Source organism: Erithacus rubecula (assembly GCF_903797595.1).
Source record: "Erithacus rubecula genome assembly, chromosome: 3".
NCBI lineage: Eukaryota > Metazoa > Chordata > Aves > Passeriformes > Muscicapidae > Erithacus > Erithacus rubecula.
The window spans coordinates 25,736,027-25,755,331 of record NC_136689.1 but is presented as its reverse complement, the minus strand read 5'-3'; the positions used below and the strand labels follow the sequence as shown (position 1 = coordinate 25,755,331).

The 19,305-nt window shown below is 40.8% G+C and overlaps 1 protein-coding gene across 6 annotated transcripts in view; it reads left to right on the top strand.

Annotated features, from left to right (window-relative positions):
- Positions 1-19,305, top strand: part of CREB5 (cAMP responsive element binding protein 5) — a 252,943-nt gene that overhangs the window by 145,970 nt on the left and 87,668 nt on the right. Inside the window, exon 1 of one of the 6 annotated variants that reach the window (XM_079301080.1) lies at positions 7,823-7,939. The exons of the other annotated variants lie outside the window; for them this stretch is intronic. Coding sequence (XP_079157206.1) covers positions 7,893-7,939 — 47 coding nt within the window. The 5' untranslated portion in view covers positions 7,823-7,892. Of the gene's footprint in view, positions 1-7,822; positions 7,940-19,305 lie in introns of those variants that run through there. 6 annotated transcript variants of the gene reach the window in all.

Below are 19,305 nucleotides of genomic sequence, written 5' to 3'. Positions count from 1 at the left end.
CAATTACATGGGTAAAAGGCAGAGAAAATGATGTTGCAACTATTGACGTGCAGGGTGGTGAGACATATGTTCTGGTTATGAAGCAATTACAAGAATATATAAGCCCTGAAGTGTTTCCAGGCTAAGTTCAGGTTGGCATTCCGTGCAGAATAATTAACACACAAAAGCTTGAACATAAAGAATGAAGATAGTAGAAAAATTCTAAATCCTAAGAAATTGGATTCATGCTGCTCGAAAGGAGGAAAGAAAAGGAAAGTTTTGGGCAGACAAGGGAGAAAGAGTAAAGGCTAAGGGTTTGGAAGGTTAAAAACTGACAGACAGATCCCAGCTAAGAAGGGAACCTGACTGAAAGGCTGCTTCTCTTTCATCAAAACTATTCAGTTATAATCACAGAAATGTTCTCTTATGTTATTGGGCTGTGAGTGAACTCTGCAGGTTCTCAGATGAGTTAGTCATCATTGTTTTATTCTGTTTATTCTGTTTTCATAATAAAAATTTTTTCTCCTTTAAACAAATTTAAAATTTAGTTTGTTGTTTGTTTTTCTTTGAATTGACCTGTGGGTTATTTTTCCACCTGGTTCACTTTTTCCAATACAGAATTTACAGAGGTGCCTCATTTGTATGGGCTGCAGTCACTAAGGACAAGCAGAACCATTTGGGTTTGTACAGCAGCAGGAACAAGATAGTGTTAGAGGATATCCAGGCTGAAGACTGTGTAAATCTAGCAGAAACACATTGTGTGGACTGTGTAGGCACTCACTGTGTACTTCAGAGTACATGCATGTTTTGTACAGACACATTTTATTCCAGAGTTTGTTTGGTTTTTTTACACAAGAATGGAAAAGTTGTATGTTTTGATTCGTAGAAACTGATGTTGAAATAAAGCAGCATCCTGCACCACAGAATGTGAAAGTGAAGTTAGAAATTATTTCTCTTTCATTTATCATCACAGTAAAACTAGTGGTGTAACTGGTGCTTTCCAGTCAGTCTGAAAGGATTTATCTGAGTGTCTGTAACAGATCTGTTTGGTTTTAATGTTTGGAGTTAATAGATAGCCATACTTTTTCAGAAGAAAAGCATTGGAAGACTAAACAAGTATGTGAATCCTAAAACCATAAGTGGGTACAGATGGACCTCACTTGATTTCAGAAAGGATCTATCAGATAATAATTCTGTGGCTGGAGAAGTTCCTCTGAAGGAAACTGAAATGAGATTTCCTGGTTAGATCCTATTAAAAAATTAAAACGGAAAATACATTAATTATTCCCTTTAAAAATATCTAGTCATTTATTAACTTTATATTATCAACTACAGAATTTTAATTCTTATGACTGACTTTTGACACTGGAAACTTTACATGACATTATGTTTCAATGAGAATCACTGCAAACAGGGAATTGCAGGCTGGCCCTTGGTTGTGGCTGCAACTTGGTTTCTGTGCTGCAGATCTGCGTGGTTTTTAAGAAACATCAAAAAATTCCAATTTGCACGAGAAGAGGGTGGTGTTTAGGTGTCAAGATTCTGGCTATAATTTAATTTCAGATTCTTGGATAAAGCCAAGTTGAATATGGTACCTCCAAGATCATGGATTTTCACCATCCTGATAGTGATTGAATGCTGTAAAGCCTGACTGTGAGGATGAACCAGGATCAACAAAATTACTTGGCTACTTGTAATGCATGGAAGTCCAAAGCTTAAGTCAGTTTGTTCAGCAAGAGTCCAGAAAAATTTCCTAGTGGACTGTTATAGCTGTTCATTTTCAAGGAGGAAATATTGTTCTATCAGCTGGATTACTAACAAAAGAGGGCGTATCTTTAAAAACAAGTTATCTTGTGTATGTTCTTATCAAACAGCATTTTGAATTTGTCCTGCTGTAATGAGGTTGATCTGAGTCTGAGCACTCTCCTTTTCCAGTTGGAACTGAGTTCCAGATACTTGCCTATTTAAAAAAAAAAATCATTAGAACATTAATTATTGCTGTCATGCTGAAAAATAAAGATGACAGCTAACAAAAATGCATGGAGATGACAGTTTAGGGGAAGAATAAAATTTGGTTCAGTGCTAAAATTTGTTTCAGAGCTGTACTATTTATTTATAGTGCTAACCATACTGTACTTCAGAGCACATATTTTTAATTACAGCACATAAGTTTGCTCTTTTAATGTAAATTTTGCTATTTCAGCTCACTTTTCTGTCTGCTAGAAGTAAAATGAAGACCATCAAAACCAGATCCTTTCTCCTCTTAGAATCTTTGAGATGCAGCTATATGTGATAAAGTTTTCATTGTGTCCAAGACAAAGCCTGTAGAGTTTTGATTAAAGATTTATATATTTGAGATCTAGGGTCAAGATATTTAGTGTAGATGTATGGCAAAGCTTCTTTGAGCAATTCTAAAAAGAGCAGTGGCTCCACATTTTGAACATTTTGACATATTAATTATCTGTTGCAGCAATTAGAATCGCGGTGGGAAAAAGGGACATCCTATTCATTATGCATGGATATTAAAGATTACTTTTTTTTTTAAATTTTTTTTTTTTTTTTTTTTGCCTAATTGCAGCTGTTTGCCTCTGTCCTTAGTCAACACCTCCCCTCTGCACTCCTGTGCTGTTGCTGGTTGTGATCTCCTGTGTTGGGGGTTATTGTGGCTTTCAAAGGCTGACCTGCAAGATGCTTTGGGATCTTTCAGGGTGGAAGGTTCTACTGAAATGTGAAATGTTATTAATTGTTTGGTATAAATTGCTACATTATTTGTCTTGGGTATTTGTGGTTTACAGCTCCAATAAAAGAGGAGGCTGCTCACACTGCATGACTCAGTGATATGTAACTGGGTATAAAGCTCTTCACTTCCAGGTCAGCCACTTGCCACCGGCCCCATGGCTACCTGGCAAGTGTAAATTAGGCTATTCTGTTTCCTAGTAATTGAATGTTCCCAACACAAATCCCCCCCATGATCACAAGTGGCTTTAACATGCTTAGAACTGCTAGTGGGAAAGTTTTTCTTGAGATAATTCTTGAAGATTCATTGCCAAAATGTTTTGGGGAAGTCTACTGCCCATCATGCCCATTACATATTTCTGTCTTCAGATAAGTTGGACCCAAACTTTGCCAGTTCTTCTTCCCTAAATATTTTCAGTGAGGTGTTTCTAATGTAGCAGCACATTTGAGGATGTGTGTGACAGCGGGAGATCTTGGTTCCAGATTTCATTTAGGCTGTGTCCAATCCAGTGTCTTAAAGTGCTTAAGTTTAAAAAATCTGGGGCAGTTCTCACAAAGGATATTTCCAGATATTTTATTTCACTGCAATTTGAAGAGTTCATAGGAAAGCCTTTGATACAGCTCAATACTGAGTTCTTTGATCTGAGTCTTCCTAAACAAGGAATGTCTTTTTCTGAAGAACCAAAGTGGCTTGGTAACATGTACCCCATCTTCTTATGAGCAACTTGAAGAATCCACTCTTAGCACTGCTTTCCTTTAGTTTCTTCTGAAATTGTTGATATTTACATTTTTATGTCCATGCTAGTGAGAGCTAGCCTGCCCAGACAGCCTCCCTTGTGTAGACATTTGTGCAGACAGTCCCTCTGTCCACTACAAAAACATGGGACACCCAAGTTGAACTAAATGCTGAATACCACCACATGGGTTTGCAGTGGTCTGTAACTGAAAAGGTTCACTGGAAGCAATTTGCAAAGAAATCCTTAGGAAACCACCTGGATGGTTATTTTAAATTAAAAAAGGAAGAGATGGCACTTTAAAAAAATAATTTTTAATACTGGGTTTAAGGTTCCATACATGTGATAGTCATTAAAGCTTATTTAACCCTGAAATTATCTGGCCTCTTTAATTCCACAGGGACTGTAAGGCTCTTGGGCTAGAAATGAAAAATAATGTCAGAACGAAAATGAGACTTGCCTGAGTGCAGGACCATTATTACAGAATATTTTCTTAATCAAGCCTCTTTAAGTGCCAAGCAGTGGAGGAAAAAAAGTAATCAGGTTATGCTGCTTTTATCCACAGGGTCTTTGCTGATGCTGTGGGCCACTGATTGACATAGGCAAAAGTCAGTGCCAAGGGCTGGATGAGACACACTCACCTAAAATGCATGTGGGACCTGTGATTTGTTCATCCACAATCTCAACTGCATACACCCAGTTTCTTTTTACAATACACATTTGGGATAGTCCCAGTGCACTCTGACGTTTGGGCTCTCAAAAGTCAGAGCTTTCTGGTTGTTGAGACTGGAAACTTTCAGCAGCAGCAGTGATTTTTGTCAAGTTTCAGTTACACCAAACATCTGTGGTGTGCCCCACCACCCTTTCCCCAAGGATGAAACATTCTGCAGGGAGGGTGTTGCAAGAATTCCTGAACTCGACAGCTAAGCTGGAGTCATAAGTGTCCTGGCCAGGGCCCTAGCTTGAAGAAGGCTCCCATTAGAATTAAAACATCCCATAACTCTCACCACAACAGCCCTACTCTTGATGAACATGGAAATTTTAGGCTGGGGTTGGAATGGGGGGAGAATGAAAAGACAGACAAGTAAACAGATAAAGAGGGAGCTCTTGCATGCAAGTGGAATTTCCTCTGAGTGCAGGACATTCTTTATCATTAGCTGTTCTGTCACAGGAAGGAAAAGGGGAAAACGGTGCTTCCTGTTAAGGGGAAGAAAAAATCAATAGGCTTTGGAAATACCTGCCTGGAAAGAACTTTTTGTTTTCCCATCAGCAAGAAAAAACAAATTTTTAACTCCTTTGGAACATGATGTCTATTTTAAAGCAGGTTCTTGAAATAGGACTTCAGTGTAAACATGCAATTTACAAATGCAGTTCAGAGTGCTTTGATCTTTCTTGTTCATTTCAGAAAATGCTCTCACTCCTGGAAATATCTTGTGTAAGACACTGTTTTGAAAGCAGTTTAATTCTTCTGAGTTTGTGTCTATGAAAGTATTCATAATTGGAAGGGCCATTTGCCATACACACACAGTCACTTCTGTGATATTATTATGGTTATGATGCTCACAGATGGGCAATGGATCTGCTATTGCTTCTGGTGAGCAAAATTTTCTTTTGGAAAGAGAAGGCTTGCCAAGCAAGTGCTCCAAACCTCAGGAGGACAGTGAACGACCCTGCAACTCCTGCATCATCTCTTTGGATGCATTTTGCTTTGAATATCTGCGGTGATAGAAGTGTGGATTTTTTAGAAGAGTGGTAAGAGGCCCAAAGACTGCAGGAATATGAACAAGCAGCCCCATAGTAACCTGAGTTGCTCAGGGTAATCCTTTTTCTCTTTAGGTGGCAGCTTCCTTCTTTGCAAAGCTGGACCTGGGGATTTAAAGTCGTGCCTCAGTTGCAGCCACGTTCCTGTGTTCTGAGCCAGGGATCTGTCCTGGGCCCATGACAAAGTTTACAGCAATGCCAGTGGATAACTGAATGAGCAGAAGCTATGTAATACAGCAGTGTCAATGTGAGAAGACAAAATAAAAAGAAGGAAGGAAGGAAGATGACCTCTTAGACATGCACAGAAAAAGGGGTGGAAGTTTCATTTTTTAAACAGAGGAGGAGAAGTGGGAGAAGCTTAAAATGAAACTATCAGCAAGGCTGGAATTAAAAGAAGGCTTTAGGAATGATCTAACTTTTATTTTATTACATGACAGAAGACAAAAAATCAATAGCTGGTAATTCAGACATAAATGAGTTATACAGGCCATTGACACAATGGACCAAACTTTATAACAACCACATCTGATGCTGTCAAGCCACAGGCTTCAGTGGCGCCAGTAATAATTATGGCTGATCACCTCTAATTCAGAGCTGCCTCGCTTGATAAAGGTGTCACTCTGAGTGGCTGCAGCATCAGTATCAATTGAGGATGTCATCCAGCAGGTCAGGTTGCTGTGGAGAACTGTGTTTTTTTAAATTGAATAGGACAAACCCTTAATTTTCTCCTCCTCTCATTCTGACTGTAAAAATCATATATATCTTAAACAAAACATCATTTGAATTCATGACTGAATCTACTTGAATTCAAGAGCAAACCATGACAGAAGCTAATAGCTTCTGTTGATCCATAGAAATATATTCTAAAGATAATTTAAAACTGTAAGTGTATTTTCAGGAGGAGACTTTGGTACTTTACAATAATCTCTGTTGCTCTGCTGATGTGATCTATTAAAGAACCCACCCCAAAAAAACCCAGTGTGGTAAAATGCTGCTAGGCAATAGAAATTGATTTTCCATAAACTCACATCACTGTAAAGAAGAAAAGGAAGCACACTGACTTTGCTATTTTCCTACTGTTTTCTAAATTTGAGGGGCATAAGGGCATTTCCAACACTGAGTGTTGGAAAACTGAGTTTCACTCAGAGATATGAGATGAAGTGGCTTTGTGGAATAATTCTTGATTTATAAAGAAAGGAGACACTTTAAAATACCTCTGCAGTGTTTCATGTGCCATTAATACATCTGCAGTTTGCTGTCAAAACTATTAGTGCTTGAATTTCTCAGGGATGCTCTGCGTGCTGAGACATTTTCATTTTTTATGATTATGATTATTATGATGATTATTATTACTCAGGCTTTGCACTCTTTCGTGGACCAGCTGCTTGGTACTGCATTGACTACAATCAATTGGGGGTGATGAACAGTGAGAAAGCCCTCTGTGGGGGAGGACATGAGAGGTATTTCAGCCACAGCCGCTGTAGCATTTAACATCGGGAGCACTTCGATGAGGCAGAGCACTTTGCACCACAATAGCTTATCCTTGCGTGAGTGAAAGTTTATTGTAAGTTCCATTTAGAAGCATTCTCTACTCTTAAAGAAAGCAGACCTGTGGGGGAAGCACCGGAAAGAGCAGCACAGCAGTGAGTTGGTTATAAGATTGCTGTGCTGTGTGGCTTTTCTGGTACTTTTTTTCTGCTGTGGGGAAAGAAGGTGCCTTGCACCTGTGTGTTTGCATACGGTGCAAGAAGCAGCCCGGTCGTTTTCCTTCAAAAACTAGGGCTCAATTCCACCTGTGCTCTGCTGAGGCAGAGAAATCCCGGTCTAGGCAGAGCTGGAAAGCAGCGCTCTCCATCCCCCAGACCCACACACGCACTCGCTGCTCCCCGGGTTTCTCCGCTGCCCTGCTCAGCTCCGGCTCCATCCCCTTCCCCTTCCAGAGCACCTTCCCGAAGCGCGGGCTGTGCGGGCGGGATGCGGGATGGATTCGGGAAGGCTGCGGGATTCGGGAGCGGTGCGGGATGGATTCGGGAGCGGTGCGGGATTCGGGAGCGGTGCGGGATGGATTCGGGAGCGGTGCGGGATGGATTCGGGACGGTGCGGGACTCGGGAGCAGTGGGGGATGGATTCGGGAGCGGTGCGGGATTCGGGAGCGGTGCGGGATTCGGGAGCGGTGCGGGATGGATGCGGAACCAGTACGGGATGGATTCGGGAGCGGTGTGGATTGGGTTCGGGAACGGTGCGGGATGGACTCGGAGCGGTGCGGGATCTCGTGGCGGTCCCCGCTCCATCCCGCCAGCCCCGCTCCTGGTCCCAGGGCTTTCCTGCGCTCCGGCAGGCAGCTGCGCAGGCCATCACAGGCAGCACTGTTTCTCTCTCTGTTTACTCGTTTCCAATGGCAATTGCACCACGGAGTCTCAGTACGTCTGGAACTTGGCCTGGGGCTGTTTTGGTTACATTGAAGTTTTTGCTTCAGCGCTGCCAGATTTAAATGGTGACTTCACCAGCACTGAGCTAAAAAGGAGAAAAGGGGAGGAGGGAGGGAGTGCAGCGAGCGGGAGCGAGGGAGAGGGCCAGGGCATTACATCATCGCTTGGACGGGAATCAAATGGGAAGGATATGACTCACTCAGGCTAGTTAAGCTTTGGCTCAAGTTCTACATACACTCATTCCAGGGCTCTCATGTTCTGCACCTCAGCAGGGAATTCAGGCTCAGTGATGTCCATGAGGTTTGTTTTTAATTTTCTTTTCCTTTTCTGATTTCTATATAGTTTCCCCCCCTCCTCGCCTTCCTCCTTCTTCTCTCCTCCTCCCCTCCCGAGTCCCCCTTTCCCACTCTTTTCCACTTCTACAGAGTTTGTTTTCTGGTGCGTGTAACCCCAGCTCTTAGGAGCAGAAGCTGTTTTTTCGACCAAATCAAATCCAAACAAGGAGCGCAGCAAACTTGAGAGAAGTTTGGTAGTTTGTTGTGGTTTGGTGTCCCCCCGCTCCATCATTATGCTGTTCCTAATCGGAGGAGACAGGGAGAGAGTTAAAATGCGGGAACCAATCGCTTGGACGGTGATGTAATGCTGGAACTGCAGGGTTGTTAAGTAATGTGAGAGGAAGGGGGTCAGGGTTGCAAAGCATTTACCTGCTGTCAAGGGGCTTTAAGTTTATTATCAATTGCAGTGACTGTAACTGGCTTCAGACTGCACTCTCTAATTATTCGCAGACTCCCCCTTTTTTATCTTTTATTATTAAAAGTAAAACTATATTACGGTATTTTAAAAAATGTGATATTATCACAGCTGTGAATTATTTTCCACCGGGGTTTTTTGATATTTTTAAAATGGCTTGAAACTGGATGTCTCTTTCACGAAAAGCCCGGAGAGTGCAAAAAGAAAAGAGAAAGGCAAAAAGGGGTGGTTCTTCGAGCGTGGCTGGTGAATTTGAAACTGTTTGAAGAAAGCAGTTCAGCCTCTGCCTAGCAGAGCGAATAAAAGCTTCTGCTGTTGGAAATCTGCTGTAGAAAATAAAGCAGGCAGTTTGGGAGAGTTAAGGGAGAGTTAAGGGAAGCAGTTTGCAGAGCTCATCTCAACGAGCCTCAGCTTTTCATCCCAGCAGTGTTCTGATCCTCACCTTAGCCCGGCTTGTGGATGTCTCACCTTTGCTGGGATCATGGAGGTCCTGACCCTGCACACAGATGCCCTCCTGTCACGGTTCTGCTCTCTAGAGCTGTACCAGGGTCTTGGGGCACCTGCCTGCATGGATTGCCTTTGCAGGACAGAGCGCTGTGCTTGTCTTATTAAGTCTGTCAGTCTCCCTACAGACCTTTTAGGCTTTTTTCCACACAGCTAACAGTCCCTAGGTCTGGTGTGGAGAGAGGAAAGGTACCTCTTCCCTGAGTTCACTTTGCCCTTAGGGCAAACACAGAGTTTAACACTGAGCCCGTGCTCGGGCATTGGTTGTATTGAGCTGTGGGATGAATGCGAGCTATCAGGTGTGTGATGGTGTCCTGAGGATACCCGTTCTGCTCGGAGGAGCTCTGCATCAGGTTTCTGTGTCAAGAGCTGTCTGCTCTTAGGGTATGACTCTCAGAAGTGCCTCTTTCAAAAGGAATTTTTGTCTTTCAGGGAAGCACTGTATTGGTACCCACTGGAATTGCAGTGAACTACAGATATGCTTGGTTAACTAAAGATAGCCTTAAACATGCTTTTGAGGGTTTAGTGATTTTAGCTCTTTTTTAAAAGAACCTGTATTGGGGACTGACTGAGCAAAGTAACAACAGTGTTGTTCTGTGGTTGGTTGCAAAACCTCCCCTTCCCTTTCTGAACAAGACAAGAGCCTGTGGCCAGCTCCTGTGGTAGCCCTCTGCAAAGCCATCTGATGTCGACCTGTTCCGTTCCTGCACTTAACTCACAGGTTTTTCCTAAGTGCCCTGATTTTCAAGCTCCTTGGCCAACTGCTGAAGCACAAGCAGTTGCTCAGGGGCCAAAGGTGCATCCTTGGAGAGGCCAGGGCTGGGCGCGCCCGGCCCGTGCTGCAGCGCGGATTCGCCATATGGACCGGATTGCGCAGCACTCTGCTGAGGAGGTGTGGGTTGAGGAGGGAGCTGTGCTGCTGCAGGAGTTCCCGTAGGATTTCTGACTCATACTTTCTCCTAGAAACGTTGGGAAGTGTAGCTCCACAGACTATCAGAATAAAGCACAGAAGATTCTTCCTTTTGCCTGCCCGCTTTAGGTGCTGGGATGGACTTGTCTTCACTCTTTCCTGCCTTTTCTGACCTTGTCCAGGAAAAGTCCATCAGTGTTGTCCTAGGATAGTGTCTAGCCATGCTGGCAAGATGCTGGGCAGAGGATAACAGACTGTCACACTCCATCTTTCCTCTGCAGAAATGCATCCCTGCTATTTATTTTATAAAAACGTGTAAAATACGCTGTGCAGCGTGGCCTGGAAGTTTTTGGGTATCAGATTGCATTCTGCAGGGGATCAGAGTCTCACTCGTCTGGTACCAGCTATTAACGTGTCACCTGTCTGGAAGGGCAGCAAAAGAGAACATCTTGGTGCTCTGGACAGTGTGGACTGACTGATGACCCTGCTGTGTGCTCAAACTTTCACAAATTCCCTACCCTGCTGATTCACTCTCAGTGAAGCTGGGTAGAGGGTGTAAAGATGCAAATCCTTCTTGCCTTTCAGAAGTGCACTTCAACTCTAAGTTACAATTTACTGCTGCTACCTCACTGATTTCAACACAGCACCACAGGAAAAACAGTTGTAACAGCTTCTTTAAAAAGCTGCAGCTGTGAATTCTGTATGCATACACACACAGGTGTGTGTGTATGTATGTAGGTATATTGGTTGTTGAAGCAACAAAATACATAATTAATGAAGTATAACTATCCAGATGAGACTCAGGCAGCTCTGGTTGTGCTTGACAGGTGCTTTTGAAATGCACATTCTTTTTGGACAACAACAAAAAAAAGAAAAGTAGCTGCCCATTTGGGTTTCTCTGCTGCTAGTTGCTGGGATCCAACGTGCAGGTTTGCCACTGGACTTGCAGCTTCATGGTCAGAGGTCAACAGTTCTGACAATCAAGTTCCACACATTTGAAGCTGGGTCTTTTGGCAAGAGGATTTTTTTATTGAAGGATGATATCTTTAGGGAACTAATTTTTAAACAGCAGCCAAGAAAAATGTTAACAGTGCTCTGAAAGTGAGCATCAGAAGATATATTCAGAAGCACATGTAACCTGTCAAACAAACCAGAGGCCAAACACACCAGAGCTTGGGAGTGATGTTTGCACTGGAGAGCCAACTGTGCGTGGTCGGCCTGTGAAGAAAGGCAATCTGCTCCTGGCAGAGCCGGGCTGGACGAGTCCCAGTAAATTTTCCCCACTGAAATCCCAAGTAACATTTCTGCCTGCATTGCTAGATGTGTGCACTGGCAGAATATCCACTCTATAAGCTGTGTGATTTTTAAGCCATAATTTGGTGCTCCTTGCCTGGTCTCTGCATACACAAAAGAATTGGTTTTGTTGTTGTGGTACAAAAGCAAGAGGTAACTATCAGACAGCTTGTTTTTATTTCACTGAGTGTGATCCCTCTGCTCCTGAATTCCTCAGTTTTCCTAGCTCTAACTTGAGACCTTTCCCTTAAACCTTTTTGGAAGACTTGGTTATGTTTGTGAAGCCCTGTGAAGCTTTCAGAGCTGGTGTCGTGCTGGGATCAGAGCAGGGCAGGTGTTGGACAGAGGTGGTGGCAGGGCTGGCAGCTTGTCAAGTTTTGGACGCAGCAGGCAGGAAGACCAAGTTGTTTCCTGCACTTGGGTGGGGGTGCTGGGGCAAAACAGCCTCCTGTGCCCTTCCCCATCTCTCTGTGCTCTCACCTTCCCACCCTTCTTTTGTTCATCCTGCACATGCCTGGGCCGTGTTCAGCCCAAACTGTTGAGATCAGCTTTGCTGAAAATTGCACCTCAGATCAAAATGTGAGTTAGGTTCCTCCAGTGTGAAGTGAATGCTGGGTCTTTCTCTGCAGCTACAGATAAACCAGATAGGAAGGTAATTACATCTCATTCCTATCTGACTCTCTTATTTACCATAATCTCTTTTAATCCCTTTGATACTCATCATAATAATGTTAATCTTAATGAACTCATTTGGTATTAATGCGGATGTGATTTGTAAGTTCAGAGCAGGCTTGCCATCCTTGTTTAGTGATCATTAATATCCACTTAACTCTGTTTATGCTCTCTTTCTCCTGCAAATGGACTTGCATATCTTCGTCTTCCACCTAGATGATGTGGCAATTCCCACAGTGGAACTCTCTTTCCACACTCAGGTTTGTATTTCCTTTCTGTTCTTCTTCCTACTTACAAGATCCCAGAGCAAAGAGCTGGTGGAAACACTGCATCCATCTACTAGTGGCTCTCTGTACCCTGTTGCTTAGTAATTTCTTCCACTTTTGACTTCAAAATTGAAGGAACCTTTATCCTCTTATTTCTCATTCTTGTGGCATTCCTTCTTAGATGGCTGCAGAGATATTGCCTTACTATAGCCCTCGTTTTATTGTCTCAGAGGGTGAACAAGTAAGAGACACAACCCCTAGTCTTGGCAAAGAGACAAATTATTTGTTGCTTACTACCGTACTCTCCCCAAATGCTCTGTTTATGGGTGGGGTTTCCAAAAACAGTTTCCAGTGTGACCAGCCAATTTTAGTGAGTGAGGGCTGCGTTTGGATGTTGAGCTTGATCCAAAGCTTATTGCAGTGAATGGGTGAGCTGAGCTGATGGGCTCGGGATAAAATCCGTGGAGCTATCCTCTTTTCAATCCTTTGAGCACCCACGTATTTTTCAACATCTCTAGCTTTGGAATGTGCCCTCTTGAAAACCTACTTGTTCAGCCACAGTGATCCCAGAGACTGATGAACCTTGAATCTCTATTAATGTGTGATTTCCTCTCTACGTGGGTGCTTGTGTTTGTTTTTAAATGTGGCATGGAATTTTTGTGTTGTGCTGCTTGCTCCCTCTCCACTTCCTCCAAGCACATTTTTAAAGTCTGTATTGTCAAGTAGCATGAATTATTTTTCAGTCAGTCCCAGTGACACACATTTTGCTTTTTAGGTCTTTTGCATTCTGACAGAGCCAGGAAAGTATCATTTGCTTAACACAACACTGTTTATTCCATCCTCACTTCCATTCTCTATTTTATGGCCTGATGTTTCCTTGTAGCACCATCTTCCAGTGTTAAAATTAGTATCTCCATCGAAAACACACAACTTTTAATTTACTGAAATATTTCTGTACATTGCAATAAAAACCAGCCAATCTCTTGGTAAAAAAATACTAATTGAGAATGAGAACTGCAGTCTCTCAGATCAGCATAAACTGTATTTCTGTGGTGGTCTTTATTTTTACATCATATTTTTAATTCAAGAGCATGTAAGTTTTGAAAAGTGCAGTCATTAGCCAAACATATTAAAGCTTTGTATTAGTTCAAGGTGTATGAGTGCAAATAACAAGATGGAGAGTTTTACTGCAGATATCTGCAACTTTTGTGCTGCTCTTTGACCATAAAGAATATGGGCAATGTGCTTCAGATGGGCACTGTTTTCTACAGATCAATAAATCTGTGCCCATTAACAGAAGAAAAATAATCATAATAATAATAAAAGTTCATTATCACAAGCTCTGTCAAATGTCAGTTGAATGTTTTATCACACTGGAAAAGCCCATCAGCACCAGTAATTTTATATGTCAGATTTAACATGAGCTAGTTTTTTCCAAATGAAGTCTTACAAACCAGAACAGAAAAAATGTGCTAGACCAGATTCTTCCTTGACCTCAGTTTAAGGCAACTGAGGATCATGTCAAAAAAGTTCCAGTACTGTGTTCTTTGTTATCATTTGGTTTCCAGGTCAAAATGAACTTTTCTTTCATTGCAGCTAAGGACATGAGCTCTATTTCTCTTGTATCACAGAACTGCAGGAATTCTCATTGCTCTGAATACTTTTCAGTTCTCTCATATACTTTCAGTAAGTGATTTTCTTTAGAAAAGTCATGTAGAAACAAGATTGGCTGAAAAATCAATATAAACACTAAATATAGGTTCATTTCACAGTTTGCCTGAGTGACCAGATTCCTTGCCATTGGAATCCATTGTTGGCCAGTATCTCCTGTGCCCATTGGTATGAAGGAGGGATGTGTTGCACAAAGTGCAGATTGGTACACAGATCTCTGTATGTGTGGATCTATTTGTGTGTGTAGGGTGTGTGTGTGTGTGTGAGTGTGTGTGCTTGCCCCCATCTTTGAGACTGCAAGGCAAAATTAACTTCTGCTATTCCTAATCAATCATACCAGAAAGAATTTATCACCTAAATAAGATTCCAAGTCACACGACTTAAGGTGGTGATATTGGTGTATAAATTTGATTGATGGTTTATTTCTTTTTGAAATTGACGCTCTATTAGCACCCCTCACCTCTCCCTCACATTTTGAGTTTTTCTTTAAGAATGAGAAATTAAATTTAGGGCAAAAATTTAAGCAACAGTTAAAGGGGGACATTGCTGTGCATCACTAAGTGTTCAGTTTGGCTTTTTACTTGCTAATCTTGTGCAGTATGGAACTTTTCCCAGCTACTGCAATTCAGTAGATATTCTAATATTTACTAATTAGTTTAGCCTTTTTTTCTATTAGTTTAAACTATTTTGACAAGGCTTTGTAGTGCCCTATGAAAAAACCTGCAGTACATACTTTAGGAAAAGTAGCAAATCTTACCAGCAACATTTGTAAAAATATGCAAAAATAAGTGAATGTTATGGGGGGAAAAAAGAGTATAGAGATAGGGAAAATATGAATTTGTAAATGTCTTCTAAGAAAAGCAAAACACATCTGATTGAAAATTTTCCAACAAGAGTCAGTATTAAAATATGAGCTTATGACAACAATTTTTTCAAGAGAAATTGGGATTTTTTTTGCTGACAAATACCTTTTTTGTTATTTAAGAAAGGTCTTGAAAAAGAATGGGGTTTTTTACTTGCTATGCACTGAAAGATGATTAAACTTCGTACATTTCATTTTCTGTTTGATACTCAGTGTAACTTTTAAATAGTTCTGTTACTTCTCATTTATTTCTGTGGGCAAATGCCCAAAAAGTGTGACCAGTAATAAATGATAAAACAGGCAATACTGTGGCATCTGCACATTCCAGAGTTTTAAACTTTGGTTTCACCTCATCTTGCCCAGGATAAGTTCTTGACTGAAAGCACAGCCAGCTGCAGCTCTAATATCTCTTTCTTTTTTCCCCTTTATTAGACAGTTCTTTATCTCAGGGAGACTTGTTTCAAAGATGCAGTGCTCCAATAACAGGATGTTTTGGAGTGTAGATTGGATTGAGCTGGATGTAGGAAGGGTCTGTGGCTTCCCCATGTAGCACTGAGCACAGGAGTGCTGAATTTCAGCAGCACCTCTGCACTGGCATGTTTCTTGTGCAGAGTAATTATCAAATAGGACAAACATTTCATATATTAGTTAACTGATTGGCTTGGGGTCAGATATTTCAGTTTGCCCAAACTATCCCCAGAGGACTTAGAAAGATCTCTGTTGTGAGGGCAATACAAAATTTCTGCACCCATCCAAAGTCTTGGATCAGTTTTGGGTGAATTGTGCTTGATCTGTTGAATAAAACCAAACAAATGGGCACCACAAAACTGCACACAGGTTCTTGTGTGAGTCTGCAGTGACTTATGGGAGGTGGGTCAGTTGCATAGAGGAGGATGGCATTGTGGACATCTTCCCTAGGCTGAAGGGAGAGAGTAGCCACAGAAGCAGAGAGAGGGGGCAATTGGTTGATTTACCCTGAAGAGATGGCTAACAGGGGATCTAATTGCAACCTTGAGCTACTTACAGGGTGGTTAGAGAGGAGACAGGGGCTGCTGTCTCACTACTCACGTTGCAGTGTGAAGACAGAAGACAGCAGGCACAAGTTGGAGTGAGAGAAAATTCCATGAGACCTAAAGAAAGGAAGGTTCCAGCAGGGGAACTGCACAGCCACTGGCTGGAGTCAGCCTCTGCTGCTGTCGATTTTCACACTTTGTCTCAAAAGAGGCCCCCAGCAGCCTGCTTTGATGTTGCATTTAGTCCTGGCTGGAGCAGGAGGTTGGACAAGGTGACCTGGGGTGCCTTCAGCCTGAAACCAGACCTGGGCAATGATGGCAGCACGGGCTGTCTGTGCAGGGCATGCAAGCAGGGAGAATTTTGATGAGCAAAAAGCAATAAGAAAAGCAAGAAGTGAGATAAGAATATAATGTCATCTAAAGCATATCCTGTGTCTGCTTGTGTCCACCTTGACTTGAGAAATAGAGAATGGATGCACCTGATGTAACACTCTAAATGTGGACTCTGAGTTGCTCTGTGCTTTAAGGTGCAGTTTCCTAAATTTCCCACCATGCTGTGACAGGCACTTAAGTTTTAATAGATGCCTGATAAACATGCAAAAATAAAACAGTAATCATGAAAACCAGCCATTTTTTGGCTGAAATGTTAACCAAAATACAACCAAATATATTTTCAGTTTATAAACAGCTAGAGGAATCTTTTCCCCATCTGAAATTTTTGCTTATAGTGAAGAATCGCAAGAGAATTCTAAAATCCTATGAAAAAATCTCTGATGTATTTCCAAATTATTCAGCTCTTTAAAAGTACCCTTCCCTCTCTCCCCTTTTTTAAAAAAAAAAAAAAATGGAATTAAACCAAAAATAAGAAATAAAACTTTTGAGCTCCCCATAGGAATTTTCAGCACGTTTTGCAAAACTAGGAGACAAGCTTTGTCCAAAACCATGTCCATAATCCATTTGCTAATATCCCTGTAAGCTCAAATGTATGTTTTACAGGAACTTAGCTAGCAAAATCTGTTCCCTCTATAAAAGTAATGGCACATTAATGCCTTTTTGCAGTGAACTCCCTGTATACCTTATCCTGCATTCATGTTTGTCCATTAACTAATGACTATCCAATATACTGTCACTACTATCACATGTAAAATCATGCATGCTCAGTTATTTTGTTATTGCAAAATTAATAATTTATTATCAACTAGAAGAGGAAGGCTGAGTATCTGTATGTGACTCTTCACTGACAAAATTTTCTGGAGTGACACTGACTCAATCCTATATTTATCTTGAGCTAAAAGGCTCAGAGAAGGTTGTTCAAATTTATGAAAGTTTCTGAAAGTGCATTCTTAGAATGTACAGCCCAGTTGTCACTATGCCACTGGCACCTTCTTTATTGTTATTCATTCACCTTGTTTGCAAACCCCTTTCCTGTAATCAAGACAAGCTTTGTCCTTTTAAAGAGCTGTGCCTGACACTTTGGTAAATGTCAAAGATGATTTTTGCACTGCTCGCTGGATGCAGAGCAAATCACGGAATTTGGACATGTGGTAAAAACTTCCTGGCTGGAAGAGCTAATCCCCTTGGAAAACAAAACAAAAAGTCCCATACTTTCCTGTAGAATATCGTATTTTCCCTTGAAAACAGCATTCCTACCCAGTTAATTTATTACTGAATCTAATCAGTCTTTAATATAGCTTTGAAATACCAGTGTTAGTTCTGTTTTTCATTAATACACTGATACTGATGTTCAGGTTTTTAACTAGCTGTTAAAATCAGTTTGGAAAAATCTTGGAAAGAAGACATAAAAGAGGAATGATTTGGAGTATTGGGTTGTTTTTAATGGAGCAGGAAATGAAGAAAAACTGACAGATTTAAGGTTTCTTTTGTGTCATTGGTGTACTTCATGCAGGTGAGCTATAACTGTAACCAGTTTTATGTGAATAACAAGCTTGTTGACTTAGTGGCTGAAATTAAAAATAATAATTTATTTTAAGTCAATATGATTTAATTTCTTAATTATTCTGTCTAAATAAACAACAAAGACATTCTCAGGTTTTTAAGACAATTGCATTTTAAAAACAACTAGATAAATTTCCAGATTAATGCAGCATTTCAAACTGGAATGTTTAGAAATGCCAAAACTTTCTGCTTTTCCAAATATTCTATTCTTATCCACTTCCAAGATTTATGAACTACAATTTGTTAGTGGATTTAATAATTTCAGTCAACCTTAAAGTGCTGCTCTAGCTTTTGAGCTTGGCTGCAATTTTCTGCTGAAATCACAGCAGTAACAGTGCAAGTGAATTAGTTGTGACAGAGTATATTTAATTTGCACGTACTCTGTAGATAATTGAAGTCTCTATCCCAATGTAACTTCAGGGGTTTGAGTTGATATCAGGAGCCTCTATAAAAAGCTTTCTGTCACAAGCATGGCACCATTCTCACAACTAAAAGTAAGAGGGTTGGTGCAGAAAAGACTTTTGCCTTTTTAAAAAAATGTTTAATTTTTTCCAATATATCTTTGTCCTCGCCCGGTGCAGGTTTCAGGGCCAGCAATGCATTATGCATTTCGTCATCTCTTTTCCTGGTAAAACTAACTACAAGTTACTGTGGCTGAAGAAATCTTGCAGGCTTTGTAAAACTGATGAATATTAAAGGAGGGCATGTAAATTCATGTAGCTAGGTGATTGCAGGATTGGAGACTAGATGTCCATGGAGGATGATTGAAAAAAACTTGTTTTTTCACCAGTGACAGATTAACAATAACTCTTCACTTTTAACAGCATTTCTAATCTTTCAAGACCTCTGGGAAAGAGCTTCTTTTTGTGGAAACCTAGTGACCTAAAGAGTTAAACAGAGAGTTAAATCTTCTCTTTGGTGCCTTTATTCTCTGGAATTTCAGTGAATTGTTATTTTGTCTGTCTGGGGTTTTGATGATTTGAAATACCAAAGAGACCTGTAAGAGTTTTCATTTTCACATAGTCCTAAGGACTGGTGGTCACTGAGGCAGGTCTGACTGGATGCCCACAATGTTAATTGCATTTGAAAATCATGTTTTTGTTCTGATTGGGTATTTTTCAATTATTTTTTCTTCTTCAGGTAAAGTCGGAACTTAATGAGGAAACATATAAAACTCCATTTTAAGATTTCATTCTTTAAGTCATGAAATGAAGGTCCTTTGGGTGAGACAAAATGTACTAAATATTAAACACATCATTCAGAATGACTATTTTTATTTAATGGCCTTTTTTCTCAGGAAAGAGCACAAATGAAAAATATGTGATCCTCTGTCTAAGAGGAAATCTATCAAAACCCAACAAGTTTTCAGGTTTTTCGTTTTTGCTGAATAGCAAGGTTTGGCTATGAGATGCTTCCAGTTGGTAAACATTTTATCCCATAATGTGGAGTTCTCGTTTTGCTATTTCTCTTTGCACTGATCCTTGATATGTTACTTAAAAAAATAGTCTGAGCAGTTAAACCATATGTTTATATCATAGCTTCTAATGTCAAAATTTTAATTGATTTTCCCGTATTCTGGGTTAGGAGGGGGCTGTATCATGTTCCATTATGTCATGAAAACAAAAATATTTAAAATATGTTTCAAATAAAATGAAGGGGGAAAAGAAAAAATGCTTAACTTAGAAAAGATGTGGGATTCATTAACAAAGGAAAATACTGGCCACGGACCAATGGCAAGCCAAATGTTTTGCCAGCAGTTTGCAGCTCAC